Source organism: Pogoniulus pusillus, chromosome 17 (genome assembly GCF_015220805.1).
Source record: "Pogoniulus pusillus isolate bPogPus1 chromosome 17, bPogPus1.pri, whole genome shotgun sequence".
Taxonomy (NCBI): Eukaryota; Metazoa; Chordata; class Aves; order Piciformes; family Lybiidae; genus Pogoniulus; species Pogoniulus pusillus.
In genome coordinates this window covers 18,851,033-18,868,880 of record NC_087280.1, presented here as the reverse complement: position 1 = coordinate 18,868,880, position 17,848 = coordinate 18,851,033, and the positions used below count along the sequence as shown (strand labels likewise).

General features: G+C 43.6%; 1 protein-coding gene across 4 annotated transcripts in view; it reads right to left on the bottom strand.

Annotated features, from left to right (window-relative positions):
* Positions 1-204: 204 nt before the first annotated feature.
* Positions 205-17,848, bottom strand: part of IGF1R (insulin like growth factor 1 receptor) — a 186,252-nt gene continuing 168,608 nt past the window's right edge. For 3 of the 4 annotated variants that reach the window (XM_064158027.1, XM_064158030.1, XM_064158029.1), the window contains exons 20-21: positions 14,802-14,936; positions 205-8,808 (exon numbers count right to left, since the gene is read on the bottom strand). In XM_064158027.1, coding sequence (XP_064014097.1) covers positions 8,442-8,808; positions 14,802-14,936 — 502 coding nt within the window. In that variant the 3' untranslated portion in view covers positions 205-8,441. The remainder of the gene's footprint in view (positions 8,809-14,801; positions 14,937-17,848) is intronic. The other variant, XR_010305425.1, reaches the window with a different exon arrangement.

Genomic DNA, 17,848 nt, shown 5'->3' with positions numbered 1-17,848 from the left:
TGAGAAAGGGTCCCCGAGCTCAGTGTCAGTGGATGAAAACACTTCAGGTTTCAACACAAGGCAGTAGTGACCTCTGCTAAGATTTCCTCATAGTAGCTTACTGAAATGCAGCCAAAAAGGGCAGAAGAAAAACCGAGATTGACTCAAAGTTTTCAAACCTGTGCTTGCTGTGCAGAAGGAGCAACACATTCAGAAACAGGCAAATGCATACAGAATTCTTTTATTTAACTTAAATCACGTAGTACTGAAACTACTAGAAAAAAGCAGAGTAAGAGAAACTAAAGGAGCCTTAGCTTCAGCCATTCAAAATAGACAAAGTTTCTTCTTTTCATAATGTAAAGAATCCCGAGTATATCGCAATAACAGGAATAAATTCTTACAACAGAATATACAAAAACATTTTGAATTTTTTTCCTTTTTTTTTTTTTTTTTTTTAATCTACTGATTCATTTTAATATAAACACAGGAATTTCTTTAGGAATAATTTATACACAGCAAGTCTTTTTTTATGTAATAAATTGGCCATGTTGTTGTTTAATTTTTTCTCTTAAAAAAATTGAAACAAGAAAAATTGGAAAATGTTGTATTTGCAACTGCATCCATTCCTTAGCACTTCCTAGTTTTGTTTTTGTCCCAGAGGTAGACAAACTCTGGCCAATCATTTCATCTCAAACCTCACTGGTTCAGAAAACAGAAGAGCTGGTTTTAAAACAGTATCTAAATCATCAGAACCCTTCAGCAATGTGGTTGGTCAAATAAGGGGAAGGGGAAATAGTGAAGGGAAAGGAAGGGACTGTTAATATTGTTAAATAAAAATAAATAGGGACCCTGCCTTGCTCGTCTCAACAAAGCTCCAAATGGTGCTCAATGTCTTCAGAGGCTGCACACAAACTTTTAGTGTGATGAGAAATCTGCAAATAGTTCAACAGTCATTACAGAAACCATCTTCCCTCTTCCTCCTACGCAGTCGCATCCTTCAAACCACATGGCCACCGCGAAGCAGGTACTGAACAGCACAAGGGAGACTGGGTAGCAGCAAAACCTGTTCTGTTTCCCTGACCAGTGAGGTTCTTGTAATCCATTAAGGTAACTGCCCTAGACAGCAAAGTGAAATGACCAGTTAAGATGATCCCACCCCAACCAGAGGGCTCTGGAAGACCAGGATACTGAAGATACAGAACATTTCCCCAACTTCTTTACTGGTTGGCTGTATACTGGGACACAAAGCTCGGGCGGGTAGGGAAGAGGGACAGGCCGTGACTTGGACAAGTTAGCGATCCTTTTTGGCATATTGTAAAGCTAGCTAGTAAACTGGTACCATCGAAAAACCCTGATGACAGACAGACACACTCATACACAGAGACAGAAAAGTGCCCTTAAATTATATTTTAGGCATTTACAATCTACAAACATTTTATAAAATTATTCTATGTACTTACAAAATGCAATGAAACATTTAATTAGTTCTTGTAAACCAGATCTTCGTCAACTGACTACCCGTAATCTACTGGACTTAAAGCCCTATGGAGAATGCTAATGGGTTACTAACCAAGGGAATGCACACAAAGAAAAGGATGAGCACACACTCACGCACACCAGCTAGGGATGGTCTTAAGGTACTTGCAAAGCAGAGCAGCTCTTGAGACTGATTCATACAGACTGATGGCAACGACCGCTCAGCCAGTGATGGATGTACCACTCCAGCTGCAAACTGGAAAGCTTCGCTTACAAGTACCAACGATCAGAATTGTGATACCTGAGCTCTGATGCTGTCCCATGTTTTATGCTCAGGAAACTACCTCAAGCTTCTGCCAAGCCCTGTGTCTCTATAAATATCCACTGCCACGTCCTTGTTTTTCACATGTCTCCACACAAACGCTTCCCAGTCTGATTTACCTGGCTGCCTTCAATTTCAGAGGCAATTCTTTGTCTCTGAGCAACCAGATTCTGACCTGAGGCATCCTTTGAAGCCTTTCTATTTATAGTTCTGTATCTTCAGCACCCCCAGCCACTAGTGTTGTTTCTACACATCATTCTTAAATTCTTGTCTGCACAACTACTCACGGGTTAAGTTGCAATACCTGGCTTTTATCACTGGTTAGTAAGGAGTGAATCCCTTGCACCTTCCTCCACTGTTGTTCAGCCCAGTGATTAAATACACGGTTGACAAACAAAATAAGAATAACAGGAAACAAGTGTTACTTTTACTAATGGAATGAAAAGGGTTTAAATATATATATCTATATTATAGATATACATATGCACATATATATATATGTATATATAGATATATATGTATGGAGTTATACTGTGTAACAACAGGAGTGTTGTTCACTTAGACTCGGATTGTACCAAACACCCCTTGGCAGTTCCCAGAGGACCTGACAGCAGTTCCACCTGGTGACCAGTTGTCCTGGGCAAACTGGGCTTTCCTTCCTTCGTTTACAAAGGCCAGTAAGTGCCATCAGTACGCACATGCCTAGAATCATACATCACTTAGAACCAGCTTTAAAGAGCAGAGGCATCATGCTGAGAAAGACTTGGTGCACACAGGCCGGCCTCACATTTTCATCACGCTCAGCTTCTGTGTCAAGTTTATCACTCCCCCAAAAGAACATCTTATTTAGTACCAGGCAGATGACACTTCTGTGTTTACACACAGGAGCCCCAGTCCTGTGGGACCAAACCACCTTCTGGGCCACTGAGTAGCCTTCCAATGTCAGGTGAGAACAATGGCCAAGTGCTACCAGCAGAGCTGCCTGCTCCCTGCAGTGACGCCAGTTTGTGATCCTACTGCATTAGAACACCTTGGTACCATTTGTCAAAATGCCGGTTCGCAGGGCTGGGTGGGCTTTTGTTTTCAATTTATAAACAAAGTGGATTACTTTAACTTTATTCAAACATAGCTGAAGTTCTAAATAAATTTTCCATACCAGACAAGCCAGTGGTCTCAGAGAAGAACAACATTACAAACCATATTATGACTCTATCAAGCCAACATTCTCAGTTGTTCACATGCACAAACAACTCAATTTACTGTCCAAGGGAAGTCTGCATGAAAAAACCCATGTGAATAAAGCTATTCAAAATGCACAAAACACAACAACAACAACAACAAAAGCTATGGAAATAAACAGAACAAAAAAAAGGAATTAAGCTTGAATTGCAAACACAGAACGCAATGGTATCATGAAGGTGGTTTGGTCCAGGAGAGCTGACTGTCATCACACACGTGATGTCTCACGACTGTCTTCTACCCAAGTGCTTTTTGAAATGTCTATCATGATGGGCGCTACATCGTTAGTGTTTCTTCCTAATGCATCTGAAAACCACCTACCTACAATTATAACCACCAGTAACTTGGACAGTTTGAACAAAACCCTCCTAGCCAGCTGAAAGATCTGAGGATCTCCAGTTGTGGTAATCAATATGTGCAAGGGAGGGGAAGAGCCACTGCAGCAAAAGGTCACTGGAATCCAATAAAAAAAAAAAGGAAACTCAAATCAAGCAAGAAAAATCTTACATCTTGCTGGTTTCTCAGCGCTGGACAGAAATGCTCCCTCCAAAGACAAACTCTGTAGGTCTTAACCACAGCGCTGTGTGTTCAAGAGGCCATGTACAACTCCAAGTAGCCAAGCACCACATTATTCAGATACCACAACCAACACCTGCACGAACAGCTGCCAGAGCTGGAAAAAGAGAAACATTATACATCAAGTTGATGGCAAGGCTGTGTTAGTCCTGTGTGCTTGTAAACCAGTTACACACTGTCAGAGGGCAGTTAAATTTTGATGGTTGGTGCATCAGAACCCACAGTTATGAAGCATATAAACAGGGGAAGAAGAGGGAAGTGAATTTTTACTGGCACATTAAAATAAATCAATTCAATGTTAGTTTTGAAACGTAAAAAAAAAATCAAATCAGTGCTCTTATTAAACAGAAGCAGCAAAGAACTCGAGCTGTGAACCCAGCGTAGCAGTATCATCAGGCAGCCTGCGACAGGTTTGTCCCTAGTGTTTTTTTGGTGGAGGAAGCGATGCTATTGCTGTGTGAGCCAATTTATTTTTAGGTGCTGATTCAGCCAAACTTCTTATTGGTGCTTGTGGCATCTGATAAAAAAGTGGCAAGAATGACTTAGCCCATTTACAGGAGGAAGAGAAAGATCATTCCCTTCTTCTGGACCTTCAAACACTGTAAGTAATGGATTTCTGATCTCAGTAAATGCTCAGCATTTGAAGTTCTCTTATCAGGCCAGCTTTGTCCCCAACTCAGCTAAACATGCAGCATTCTGTTGCTGACCTGAAGACTGCCATGACAGCACATCAAAAAGCCTTCGCATTTCCTTACAGAATGAACACCTTAAGTCCTTGGATTTCTCCTCACAATAGTGAATTTGAGCAAAAAAAATAGGAGAAAGTCTTTGGAATCGAGGCAAACACTCTGAAGTGACCCTTTGTGACAGACAGTGACTGTTCCCCTCCAGACCCTAGAGCATGTGGTATATGGAGTGAGAGGTTACCAGTATCAACGGCATTAATTGGCTGCTGAGAAATGTGAGATGTATTTTTTTTATATATACACACATATAAAAAATAAGAGTGAGGTAGATAAATGTTTGAAAAAAAAAATCAAAAACTGTCCCCCTGTCATACTCAAAAACCCTTATCTCAGTATTTAAATTTATTATGGGGCATCTCTACAGTGATTTAAACTGATATCACAAAAATAAATAAAAAACTCCTACATAGAATACCTTCTTAATCAACTTTTTTGCCTTTTTCATTTTTTAAAGGGAAAAATAACTATGGGACAGAGGCAAGAGAAGATAATGGGACCTAAACTACCCAAGCAAAAAGCACTACAAACTTCTTAAAATCTCCAGTCAAAACTAGCAATCAGTATACTTTAATTCTTTGTTCTTACTCAAAGATTTAAACATTTCCATCCCAGAACCACCTCTTCACTGCCATCATTTGGTTTGATCAGTGCTAAACAAAGGCTTCGGTGCTGTGACTAATGTAAGATAAGCAACTGGTGCGACTCCCTGGTTGTAGACTTTCTGATGGCCCCCTCCTTCCCCTTTTACCAAGGCTTCTGCAACTGAACAAACAAGCTTACTCATTTTCTTTTGTTCTGAGGTTTGGTCTAGGATTTAAGCAACAAGCTTGTACTTGCACAGGTTTCCATAGCTGCCAACGCTTAACTGTTTATTATCTTCATCGATGACCTGGATGAGGGAATTGAGTCCACCATTAGTAAGTTTGCAGATGACACCAAATTGGGAGCAAGTGTCGATCTGTTAGTGGGTAGGAGGGGCTCTGCAAAGGGACCTTGACAGGCTGGATAGATGGGCAGAGTCCAACAGCATGAGATTTAACAAGGCTAAGTGCCGGGCTCTGCACTTTGGCTACAACAACCCCATGCAGCACTACAGGCTGGGGAGAGAACGGCTGGAGAGCAGCCAAGCAGAGAGGGACCTGTGGGTACTGGTTAACAGTGTGCTCAGGCAGCCAAGAAGGCCGGTGGCATCCTGGCTTGTGTTAGAAATAGCGTGGCCAGCAGGGGCAGAGAAGTCATTCTTTCCCTGTACTCAATACTAGTCAGGCCACACCTTGAGAACTGTGTCCAGTCCTGGGCCCCTCAATTCAAGAGAGATGTTGAGATGCTCAAATGTGTCCAGAGAAGGGCACCAAGACTGGTGAGGGGTCTGGAGCACAGCCCTACAAGGAGCAGCTGAGGGAGCTGAGGAGGCTCAGGGGGACCTCATCGCTATCTACAACTACCTGAAAGGAGGCTGGGGCCAGGTAGGGGTTGGTCTTTTCTCCCAAGCAACCAGTGACAGAAGGAGGGGACATAGTCTCAAGCTGCACCAGGGGAGGTTTGGCCTGGGTGTTAGGAAGTAGTTCTTCACAGAAAGAGCGGTTAGCATTGGAATGAGCTGCCCAGGGAGGTGGTGGAGTCACCTGGAACTGTTTAAAAAGAGACTGGACGAGGCACCTGGTGCCACAACTGAGTTGATTAATGTTAGGCAATAGGTTGGATTTGATGATCTCAAAGGTCTTTTCCAACCTGACTGATTCTGTGATTCTGGTTGCTGGCCCAGCCCCTGGCTCCAGCTACATGGTTTTCAGCTAGCCCCACACAAATGATGGGGGGGAGGGGGTGGTGTTTTGGTTCTGTTGTTGACTTTTTCTTCAACAAGGGTGTAAAGCACAGCCTGGGGTGCCCTCCCTGAGGGCTTCCTCATCAGGAAGGCAAAGAGCTGCAGTGTGCTGGAGCCAGTTGTACAGTTGCCACCCCAGGAATGCCTGGCATCAGCACCTGCAACTGGTATAGCTCTTGCTCATGGGCTGGAAAGGTAAAAATAGTCTTTTTAAAAATCAGTGACCCAAAAGCCTGGTGGCTGCTGTTGTACCCAGCAAGGGAAAAAAAAGATATGTGTGTGCCTGTATGGATGTGTGCTGGGAGCGTATGTGGGGATGAGTGGGTGGATGTGTGCCACAACCAAAACAAGCAGGGAGGGAAAGGAGGGGTAGGACCCTGGTACAACAATGAATATAAACACTGAACAAGAATGTACTAAATATTTAACCTTTTTTTTTCTGACCTGAGTTTGTATCATGCCTTGCACTGTAAAGAGACTCGCGTGCTGTCTGGGCAGAGGTTAGTTGGAAGGAAGGAAAACTGGGGCTTAAAAACACCACAGCGCTGCTAGAGTGTTTCTGTGCTGGGTGTCCCTTCTTTCTCCTTCTCTCCCCTCCAAAGCTCTGTAGCCCACACAGCCAAGATGTTGTAAAACAACTAATGGGAAAAAAAAAAAAAAACCAAAAGAAAGGAAAAAAAAAAAGGGGGGGAAAAAAAAGGAAGAAATGTATTTATAAAAAGGCATTAAACAGTTCATGGCAAATCATATGAAAGGTATCAGTTACTGGGAAGGAGGAAGTAAAAGTTACACACTATAGTACAAAGCATAAGAAAATTTGTGGGAGTAGGAGGGAAGGGAAGGAGGGCAGACCTGAAGGTTTTCATAGATTAAATCCACAAAGATAAAGAACAAAAAAAATAGCAGCTTTTTTCTGTACAGACATATAGATGAGTATCTGAACCGTAAAAAAGTTATAAAAGTGACACAAAAGACAATGTGTATGCAAATGATCCATGGTCTAACATAGAACTGCAAGACCCTTCGAGAAGTCTTAATAATAAAGAGAAAAGGTCAACAAAGCATCATAGACTTGAATCCGGTTACTGCTTTTTTTTGTCTTCTCCAATTTAGGACTCTAGGAGGTTTTTTCCTTGCAAGCCTGTGGAGGAAGGCAGGCTGCAACGGTGGAGATCTCTGCCGCTTAGTTTCGTGTTGCGTTTTTGGCGCGCGGTTGACTTTGTATGTTTTTGTACGCAATGCACGCGTTTGTTTAGCTCACCACTGCCAGTTTTGTCCAGAACTCATTGGGGTGGGGACAGGGCTGCAGGGAGGGGCTGGTTCTTTACCCCATCCCTTTCATCTTCTCCATCACAAGGAAAAAAAAAATCATAATAAACCAAACCAATCACATTTTGTCCAGTTTTGGGAAAAAAAAAAGCTCTAGACAATTGGCTTTTTAATGTTTTGTTTTTCAGTGCCAGTGTATGGTTTGAACAGAACATATTGGTCAGGATCTCTTTTAAACAGAGCAGTTGATTACTGTGCTCCTTCCATGCTTACAAAAAAAAAAACCAACCCAAAAACAAACCCAAACCAAAATGAAAACAAAGAGTTCTTTTTTTTTTTTTTTTTCTTTTTTTTGGCAAAATTTGGCAGCGTTGAAAATGGTAACAGCCTTGGACAAGTGATGGCCCTTTTTGATTCTTTTGTGTGTTCCTAAAAAGATTCAAGAGAGACCTTAAAAATCCAGTCCTTTTTAGGTTGGTTGTTGGTTTTTTGTGTGTGTGTGGTTTTTGTTTGTTTGCTTTTATAAAGACCTACAGCGTTAGGCAGGTGCTTGCAAGGGTACCGGGGAGCCACCTGGCCTGCGATATCTTTGATCTGATAAAAGTGCCGCACGGTTGAATTTGCACACAGATATGTTTCCCATTATGAAGCAAAGAGAGAGACAGAAAGAGAAAGAAGACAGAGAGGAGAGAAGAGAGAGAGAGAGGGAGAGACATCAGATCTCAAGTTTTCTGTTGCTATTAAGTGTTAACATTAGAGTTTTAAAAGGCCGACTGTGTGCCCCATGAATGGAGTCCTTTGCTGACACAAACATCTGCTTGCATATTGGAAAAAGAAAAAGACGGGAACTCGTTTACTGAAAAAAAGGTTCTCCCAAGTGCAGCTATGGCAGTTCTGAAGATCCACTGAGGTACAGTAGGCTTTTGAATCTATTGTAATCTGCTTGCTTTCTTCCCCCACTGCAGGTGTTTCTCTGTGTTTTGTTTCTGTGAGATTCTGGTTCTAAGGATCAGCAGGCCGAAGACTGGGGCAAAGGTAAGGCCCTCTCATTCTTGCGTCCCCCGTTCATGTGTGCGTACGGCTGTCTCTCCTCGAAGCTGGCCCGAAGCACCACCACGCCTGGGCCGTTCTCGGCTTTGTGTCCTGAGTGCTTGTCAGTGGGTTGGAGGGTGGAGGAGGGATCTAAAGGAATGCTCTCCATGTTTTCAGTCTCCAGGTCAAGTTCCTCTGTATCTGGAGGCTTGTTCTCTTCACTGTAGAAGAAGGAGACCTCTTTGAAGGCTGGGTCCAGCTCATCTTTGATGCTACCAATGATTTCCAGGAAGGAGGGCCTCATTTTCGGATTGTACTGCCAGCACATGCGCATCAGTTCAAACCTGGACAGGAAACACAGAGCAGAGACATTCACTGAGGGGTTTTACGAGCCCTGGCTGCAGCCCAACCAATTGTGGATGAACTGAGCCACACATTGTAGGAAATCACTCAGTGCTGATGGAAGATGAAGTGACAGAATTTTTCCAGGCTGAGATCCCCATGTCACATTTTGACCTTCTTTCTAATCACTGATTCATGTCTATAGCTCCTACCTCAGGCTCCTCCACTCCCTTCCACCTACTGGCCTATAGCACACTTGACATCCAGAAGCACTCCCCATTTTTGTTCTAACTGGGCAGTTCTCATTTTCCTGCCCTGTGCTTACTCAGGTGTACAACTGCCTGGAGTACCTTTTCCAACCAACTAATCCTTACTCTATCAGTGCTGCACTCAAGAAAGCTGAAATAGGCAATACACACCAAGTAAAGCACTACTTTCTTCCCATGAAAGAAGGAAATTACATTAAAGGTAATCATAATCCCCAGAAGACATTTGCCAATCTCAGAGACATTCTCTAATCCTTTCTTTTCAAATTGTGTTGTTTTCATTTACAGCCAGGGAAGCATTAATATTTTATGGAGTGTGAGATCATCTGTTTAAGCACATCCATGATTAGATCTGTACAACGTCCCATGCTGGCAAAACAAAACCACAAAATGAAACAGTAATACACACATAATGAAAACGGCATTTTCATGACACAGCAAAACTGGATATTCCTGAGAGATCGCCCTGAGCTTTAAACACAACACAAGAAAGGATTTCGCTCTCGGTGAAGGTGGAAGAGGGATGTCTTCTGTTAACACAGCACAAATTTAAATGAGAAAAGGAAGATTAACGTTAATTCTTCCAGCCAGTCCTCTGTGTACACAGCACTCAAAGAAACAGGCTGTGTGTTGGAAGCACCACTGGCCAAAACTACTTTCTGTGCTAGAGTAAGAATGGATCTAAAAAAACCACCCAAAACCAAGTCCAACAAAAATCTTTCAGTTAGCATAACGTACTGGAGAGGCTCTCACATCTCTGACTTACCTTTCAGCACTGTCACCTGCAATCCCAGTTAAGACCCCTTTTTCCTTGGCCTGGTCCAGTTTCTTCACCTCTGCCAGCCTTCCCATGTAGGGTTAAGCCAGGAGTTTTAGCTGTGATTCTATAACACAACAATACTACTTTCCAAAGTTCCAGAGATTTTCAGAAAGTGAGCAAGCAGTTCCATTTTATGCTTTAGTTAGCTCTCATTGCCTTGTCCCCAAGATCTCTACGGCAGTGCCTAGAATTGTTTTGTTTTTTAATTGAAGACAAAGCCAAACAAAAATTCACTCATTTTTTTGAGCAGCACCCAAGTCCATCAGAGACTAATGTCTTAACATCTCTTGAGTCCCAGCTCAAGAATAAAGCTTTCCACAGGGCTGTCACACAGCTGGAAATCCCTGCGTTGCTGTGCCTTACTGTCTACAGTGGGGTCTGCATAGTCTGGGAACCCCGGCCTGAAACAAAACCGAAGTGAAGAAACCCCCTCCCTCAGAAACCTGCTCCTTGAGAAAGTCTCTTGGTTCTCAGCTGAGGTGACCCAGCGGGAAAGCTGCTGTGTTTGGGATGCAAACACTGCTGAGAGTGCTTCAACCAAAACAAAAGCAAATCTTAATTGAAGTGCATTTGAAATTACAAATATTCCTGGTAGAGCTCAGCTGGCACAACTCCACATGAGCAGTCAGCCACCTGAGCACGGCCCTGTGACACCCGAAAAGAAGCTGGCAAAACCAGTCTGTGCCGGGAGAACAGCAGGCACGCAAAGACACAAACACTACGGAACTATTGCTTGGGTTTGAGACCTTTAAAAGCCTTTCACAGAGAAAGTGAAGCCAAACTATAAAACTGCTCTATACCCCTCACCCACAAACGGGGAGGAGAGCTTGAGACATAAATATATAAAATCCATTTCTGTTACTTCATTGCTGTTTCCTTTCCAGCTGACTGCTGTGTCCCTGAATAGAAGCCCCGGCTGGAGCCAAGAACACTGGATATTCGCTGGCACTTTGCCCTGAGGCCTAAGGGCAAGCTAAGGAGATACCACAAGCAGTGGAGTAATGCATGTGACATCAGCACAAACAAGGACATGTGATGTTTCTTTTAAACCATTCCAGATTCAAAAACCCTACAGAGTTCCCATAAAAGGATGTGTTTTTTTCTTTTTACCTCTGTGGGTTCGAAGACCTTGTTCACACTATTTTAAACAAACAAACCAAACACCAACCCCCCCCCCCAGTCCTTTCCAGTAGACAATGGAAGATTTCACAGGCCGAGCAGTTCTATAGAGTATGTTCCTGACTGGTGGCAAGTGAGATGAAGGAAGTTAAAAGCAATCCTGGTGAGACAGAGGAATAGTCAGTGTGTGTCTCCTGCATGCTTTGCTCAAAGGAGTGAGTATAAACTGAGTAACTTTTTGCACTGTGACAGTTAAAATAACCAAAATGGAAAGCTACTCCAGAAGCCACATTCCATCTGAGTGTTTGTGCTTTGCATCAGACTGAGTTTGGTGGGGAAAAGTGAAAGGCCCTGTCCTACTCGGCTGTTGCCACATGCTGGCATTGCCTCTGCACAGCAGACCCTGGTTTCTAACCAAGCACTTGCCAGGAACAAAGGGAAAAATCAGCGATGCGTAAACAGTCATCTACAACACATATGGGAGAAGCAATTCTGCTTCAAAACCAGAATGGCATTCCAGCTTCCACAACTTTGAAAAGCTCCACAGGAACACACTGTCTGAGAGCTTCAGCTGTAAGGAATCTTCTTGCCACGCAGCCATCACCTGATGAACGCTGCCCTAACAATGGCAGTACATAAAAACACAACTTATTACACAGGAAGAGAAGAAAAGCAGCAAAGCTTCTACTGGCACCATCTCATTGAACCATCTGTCTTATTGCATAGCTCTGTCTGTAAAACCATGCAAACTATGCCAAGAGGGTGTAGCATAAACAGAACTGCGTCTTGTTTCACCCTATGCAAGAGTAAAAAGTCTCCAGAAATACCATCCCCTTCTGTGCTTAGCCCTTTCATGGGGATTCACCACTCCGAACCACAAGACAACCATGCTGTAAAATCCCCTTTGCATGAGCACCTGATACAACCAAGCTGCAGAACAGAACCTCTTCAGTTCTCAAGTGTTCTTGGTCTCTGTCCATCCAAACTGTACTGCCTCACTGCTACCAGGGCCTAGCAAAGCAGTCATTAACAAGTGTTACCAGCACTGAAGTCCTAGGAGAGACAGGACGTGCAACACTGTCTGCACCATGCAGCATTGATGCAGGGGGGCCAAGGAGAGGCCCTTATGACAACTACTGCACTGTGGGGAAGGCATGTGTGGCTGTGCCCACGCTCACATCATCTGCAAGGTTAAAAATAGATTTGGTGACCATTGCAGCAAGATTCTTCTCTCTATTCTCATCTACACTTCCCCATAGCAGTCTACCACCTCTACCTGTTCTCAAGGTTTCTGTGTGTCAGTGTACTCCCTCTACAGGAAGGTAAACTTGTGTTCTGTTAGATGTTTCCATGCCAAACTAATTGAAAAAGTGTATCCTGCCACATGAGACAGAAGTGCAGCTCCTGGCTCTCCTCCTCACTAGCTTTCACGCAGCACCAAGCACAAGAAGTGTACTGACTTCCCTGCAGCAGGTAGACTGAGTTATCACAGACCAGTCAGTCTCCACCAGTCTCTCAAACCACCTTTCACCAGCAGAGACATACCAAGAGATCTGTCTTGAAACAGAATCTTCTATCAAACTCCACAAAAAAGAGCCCAGTGTTTTACAAAAGGCTTCACAAAGCACTTGTAAGGGCAGCTGCCTGAAACATGCAGGCGATGCGCAGCAAGGCCCATGTGCAACTGCAGGGCTCCTGGCAGCTCTGTTACAAGCACCTTTCGGTCCATTCAGTGACACTTTTCTCACCTCCTGTGCCAAGAGGCAGGTTATCAGACAGCTGGAGGGGAGAGGAACTCTGCCTACTCACCAGGTCTGCGCCTGCCAGCAGCCACACATGTACGGTTCTGGCAGCAGCTGTCAGGTTGCAGAGTGCTGCAAAGCATCTTTACAGCATATTGAGCAAAGGGGTGGAAGACAGGGAAAGAAGCAAATACATGCAAAGGAAAAAAGCAGCAGTGACACAAAATAAGTTCTGAGTGCCAAACGCATGTGCATGGAACAAAGGTGAAAATTATTCCTGCAGCTCCCTGCTGTTATTCCTGCAACAGCCTATTTGAACGGCAGCAGACTTGGTTGTCTGTCCTAATACAAAGACAAAACAAAAAGCTGAAAGGGAGCTGAAAGCAAGTAATGAGAAGCTTCTAAGGTCATTCTTGTTTCTTTCTGCATTTTGGATACAGTCAGGATGTTTTATAAACAGCATCACAAACCATTAAAAGATGCCACTAAACTGGCTGTGCTTTAGTTCTAAGTTCAGCCCCACTCCTTGCTCTGATGAAGAGAATTATTTGCTAACGTCAAAAAGTTTTACCATTCTGTACCTCTGCAACATCAGGATGAGTCTTGGTGGCCACAATTAATGTGTTAGCAGCTTCCTTATTAAAATCAGCACAGACAAGGCCCTTGCTATCATACACTGGTGCAGAGATTTGACCTGCCAGACATGAACCAAATTTTCCCACCTCACAAGACAGTCAGTCCTGAAAGCAGATTGATCCAGTAGCAACACTCAGCAAGTAAAGAAGTATTGAGGAGGAAGGAGAACAGGCCAGGTGGGCTACAGTTAGGAGAGTTGTTTGCTTTGACACTCCTCCCATGCCCCTGTTCATACCACATATGACCCAGATTAATGGGGAATGTCTAACTGAATTTCTTGCCGAGTTTGTTCTCACTGCACAGGTATTTTCTCCCTACAGCTGACCCCTTCACACACCCTGTTCTCCCCCCATTTCTGCCTGTTCATTCCCCTCCATTACACAGCTCTGACCATGTTAAACAATCTCCAGTCAATCTGACTGCCAGAAATTCTCCCCAGCATCGTGGAAGGGAAAGAATGTGCAACTGAGGAATCACATGGCAGCTACACCTCCCCCTGCGTGTACCACCCACCCCCCTCAAACAACAAAACAACACTGCCTGTCATCTGAAACCAAAGCCAGCGCTCCAGCCAAAAAAGCTCTTTTCCTAAGAATCCCAAGCAGCTGAGGCCCTTAAGTGATTGTATCCCCTCTGTGGGCCTCCAACTAATTTCAATAACTGCAAGATGCAGTATTTCCTTCCCAAAAGCCAGTTTGGGAAGTATATCAAAGCAATAAAGTCTGAACAACTGAAACCGCTGTACACAAAAGGCAGCAGAAGTATTTCAACAATGTAAAGCTAAAAGCTGGAGCCTGCTGCACTGCACTCCCTCCTCTGCTGCAAGGCTTTGTGTTGATTCCAGGGGTAGGCAAAGGTTTCTCTGCCTGCTTCCCTCGGTGCTTACAGGGAAGGAAGCTGTTAGCAGGGGAGATTTGTTTATCTCGATGTGATGAGTGCTGCAACTGAAACAGCAGCTCCAGCACTGCTTCAAAGGAACGACAGAGTAATTTCTCTACGTGGTGAACTAAAACGTCCAATTCCACAGATTGTGCACAATACTTTTCAGCTCATCTTATGCTCTTTTTTCTCTCTGTGCTCAGCAGAACTACTTTAAGCAGAAGTGACAAGATCGAGGCACAAAGTCTCCTGCTGTAGCTAATGTCACTTAGGAGTTTTTTTGTCAAGCTTAATTTTATTGAGGAACAGAGATTTTGTTCCCTTCTTAGAGAAAATAGATCAATGCAAGATTCTGGCCATAAGCAAATGTGTTTTATCTAAAATATTAGCTTGACAGAGGTGTTTTGAGCGGCACCTCACGTTCCTATCACTCTTTAATAACCCCCGCTGTGGCGGATAGGGCAAAAGCAGACACTGAAGGGCTCAGAAGAATAACCTGTGCACAGAAAAGAGAGGTAACTGTTGGCACTTACAGCATATCAGGACAGTTGTCTGGCTTTTCCAGGAGGCCTCCTTCCATCACGAAGCGGAGCACTTGTTCATTGGTCATGCCTTGGTATGGCTGCTCTGCTAACGTTGCAATCTCCCAGAGGACAACACCAAAAGACCTGCAGGACAAATGAGACTTTTAGGAAGGCAAACGATCTTCACAAGGGTATTGTTCTTAGATGCTGCTGAGCAGGTAGGTGTCTGTGGGGATTCTACTGTACCAAATATTCCCATTGCTCACAAAGCATGCAGCCACGGTGATAGCCACACCACCTAGCAGAAGAGGCTGTTGACTTCAAATGCCTCTAGTCAACAGTGAGAAAGAGGCACCCAGTTCTGAATGGCTCTTCAGAATGGCCTCTAAGAACCAGTTGTTAGCATTACAGCTCCACTTTTCATACCATCAACCACAGCTCAGTAATGATTATGGTCACTCAGTGATCCAACATGGTTTTATTACACTGGTTTTGTACAAGTCAATCAGTTAAAAAGCCACCACAAGCTCACTGCACTGATGAGAAGCCTCCTAATTCAGAGGAGGTTTAATAAGCTGTGAGCAACACCCGGAGAAACAGCTTGCATCTCGCCTAACCCTTTCCCACGGCTTTGAGTTCAGACATGAGGTAGACTGTGACATAGGAGGAACAGTGGAGAGGAGAAAACAAACAATGCAGGCAAGTAAAAAAAAACCCAAAACCCTGTTCCTATCCCTATGCTTCCAGTACAGAGGACCTTGGGCTGGATAGACACCTGATCATTAGATTCTGCAAGAAGATCCATTGGTGGCTGAGTGTAGGGAATCGAACCTAAGCAGCTGCAGAAATTTCAAAGACTGGTTACTTAATGTGAGCTCAACAAGCCCCCTTCAGCTGCAGAGACAGCCAAAAAATCCAAACCAAAATAATCTGTGTATTTGAAAAATTAAACTCAAAATCTTCATGTGACACATCTCAGGTACTCCCGATAGCAGCTGAGAAGGCATTAATGCAGAACTGTAAGCTCCCATTCCAGTGCAAGCTGCTTTTCACCAGAAATACTTGTCACTCAAATCTGATTTAAGAGCTGTATTTTCCCCTATCGCTCCAGGAAGCTGAGAGCTTGACAGCAAATGCACAAACCACACCTATGCATCTCCTCTGCCTCACCACTCAGAGTAAGCAAACCAACTAACCTACCTCTGTTCTCCACACACACTTTCCATTTAATCTTCTGCTTTGGCTCCCTCAACATTCTAAGTCAAAAGTGTAAAGTCGAAAGGCACTTGACACAGCAGCAAGCAGCAAAATGCACATAGAAGAAATGTGAATGTTCTCCATCTCCTTGTACCAAGACTAATTTGCTGTTTCATCAACAATACATCCAAGTTCTCAGAAGAAAATCAGTTATCCCTTTTTCAAGAAGGGTGCAAATATTTTCTTGAAACAGCGCTTCCAGCACCTTCCAACCAACTACAAAGGGCAGCAGAAGTCAAAAAAAAGAAGTCTAATAATAGGAATTGATTACAGGCGAAGGAAGATAAGCATAGTTATGTAATTGGGCAGTTGGGATGTAAATATTGACACTTTCTAAAAATATCTCCATTTAAAATTAGTTTATTGAGCAGACATGGCTTAAATTGTCTGCCCTGCACTGAAGAGTCCTCTACTTTTAGAGCTGCTGTGCAAGGCAATAAAATCTAGATGCCGTCCTGCCTTCTGTGGCTGAAGTGCTGAGTCAAGCTTAGAGAAAGAAAGCGCAGTTTGAATAGGGAACTGTTGTGAAAACAGGAGTCCAGTATTATTAGCTGGTTATGGTAGAGTGGTTTTATCTTCCAGTTATCCACTGGATCTAAAATGGTTTGCGTCTGGAGTCAGAAGCCACAGACAGACTTGGAATTGTTTGCCTTTTAGGGAAGGCAGGGACAGAGGGTCAGCTCAACATTTTGGTGCCTTTGAAGCCACTTTGATCACTGCAGGAATAATGAGAACAAGTCTTGCACACCTACCAGTCATATTACCATAACAAATAAACTGACACTGCTCCTTCAAGGCAACTACCAGCTCTGCAGAATGCAAGATGCTGGAGACTTATTTATAGAAACACACACTCACCCTCTGCTGTACTCCATTAATTTTAAAATGCTCTCCGTCTCTAACTACAACAAAAACAGTCTTGCCTAATTACCTCATTCTGCAGTCTGAAAGGCAATAAAAGAATGAATTGCTAAAATCAAGCTCCACCCTTCAAAACCTCCAGATTCTGTTTCTGCAGTTTGCCATTTCACCTTACAGCTTATAAATCTTGGACTCTGACCACTCACACAGTTTTGTCTTTTTGACATTTTGGCTTCTAAAACTCATCTCAAAGAACATGGAACCAGATGTCACAATATCCTACTAAAAAGGCTGGAAAACACAAAGCTCAACATTTGTTACTGGTTGATGAAAATAAATGGCCCCCCAAAGAGCCCGGCTACATGGTTTATCTGAAGCAACTTCAAAACCTGAACCAGTACAAGGAGTCAGGTCATTTTTCTTGGAATGAAGAGACCTTTGTTGTAGAGTGTTTGGTCTGAAGGCTATTGAGAAGTGAACTGGGATGGTCCTTTCAATCATAAGCAGACCAAGTAAACAGACACTGTTTCACAATCAGTGATAAGTGAAGCTCCGTCACACTTGGGATTCAGACCGGAACGCCTGAATCTCTAGCTGTGGATACATGAGGCAAAGGCAAACACACATGTTTTCTAACAAAGCATACTGCCCATGCTAGACCAGCTGTTCTGTACCTCAAGATAGCACACCTATGTGAACCATGCTTGGCAGCAAGGCATCCTAAAAAACTAAGATGACAGCCAGCCCAAGGAGGAAGTGTTTGAAATACTGATGGGAGTTGTGGAGCTCCTCTCCATTAAGCAGCTTCCTCTATGCTTTCAACTAAAAATCTGTCAGAGTTTACTACTCCTTCTCTCAAGCTTTCCAACCTTACAACCCAGTCAGCTCCTTTCCTTGACGTGACTCCTGGCTGGGATATTTAGCTCAGCCTGTCCTGC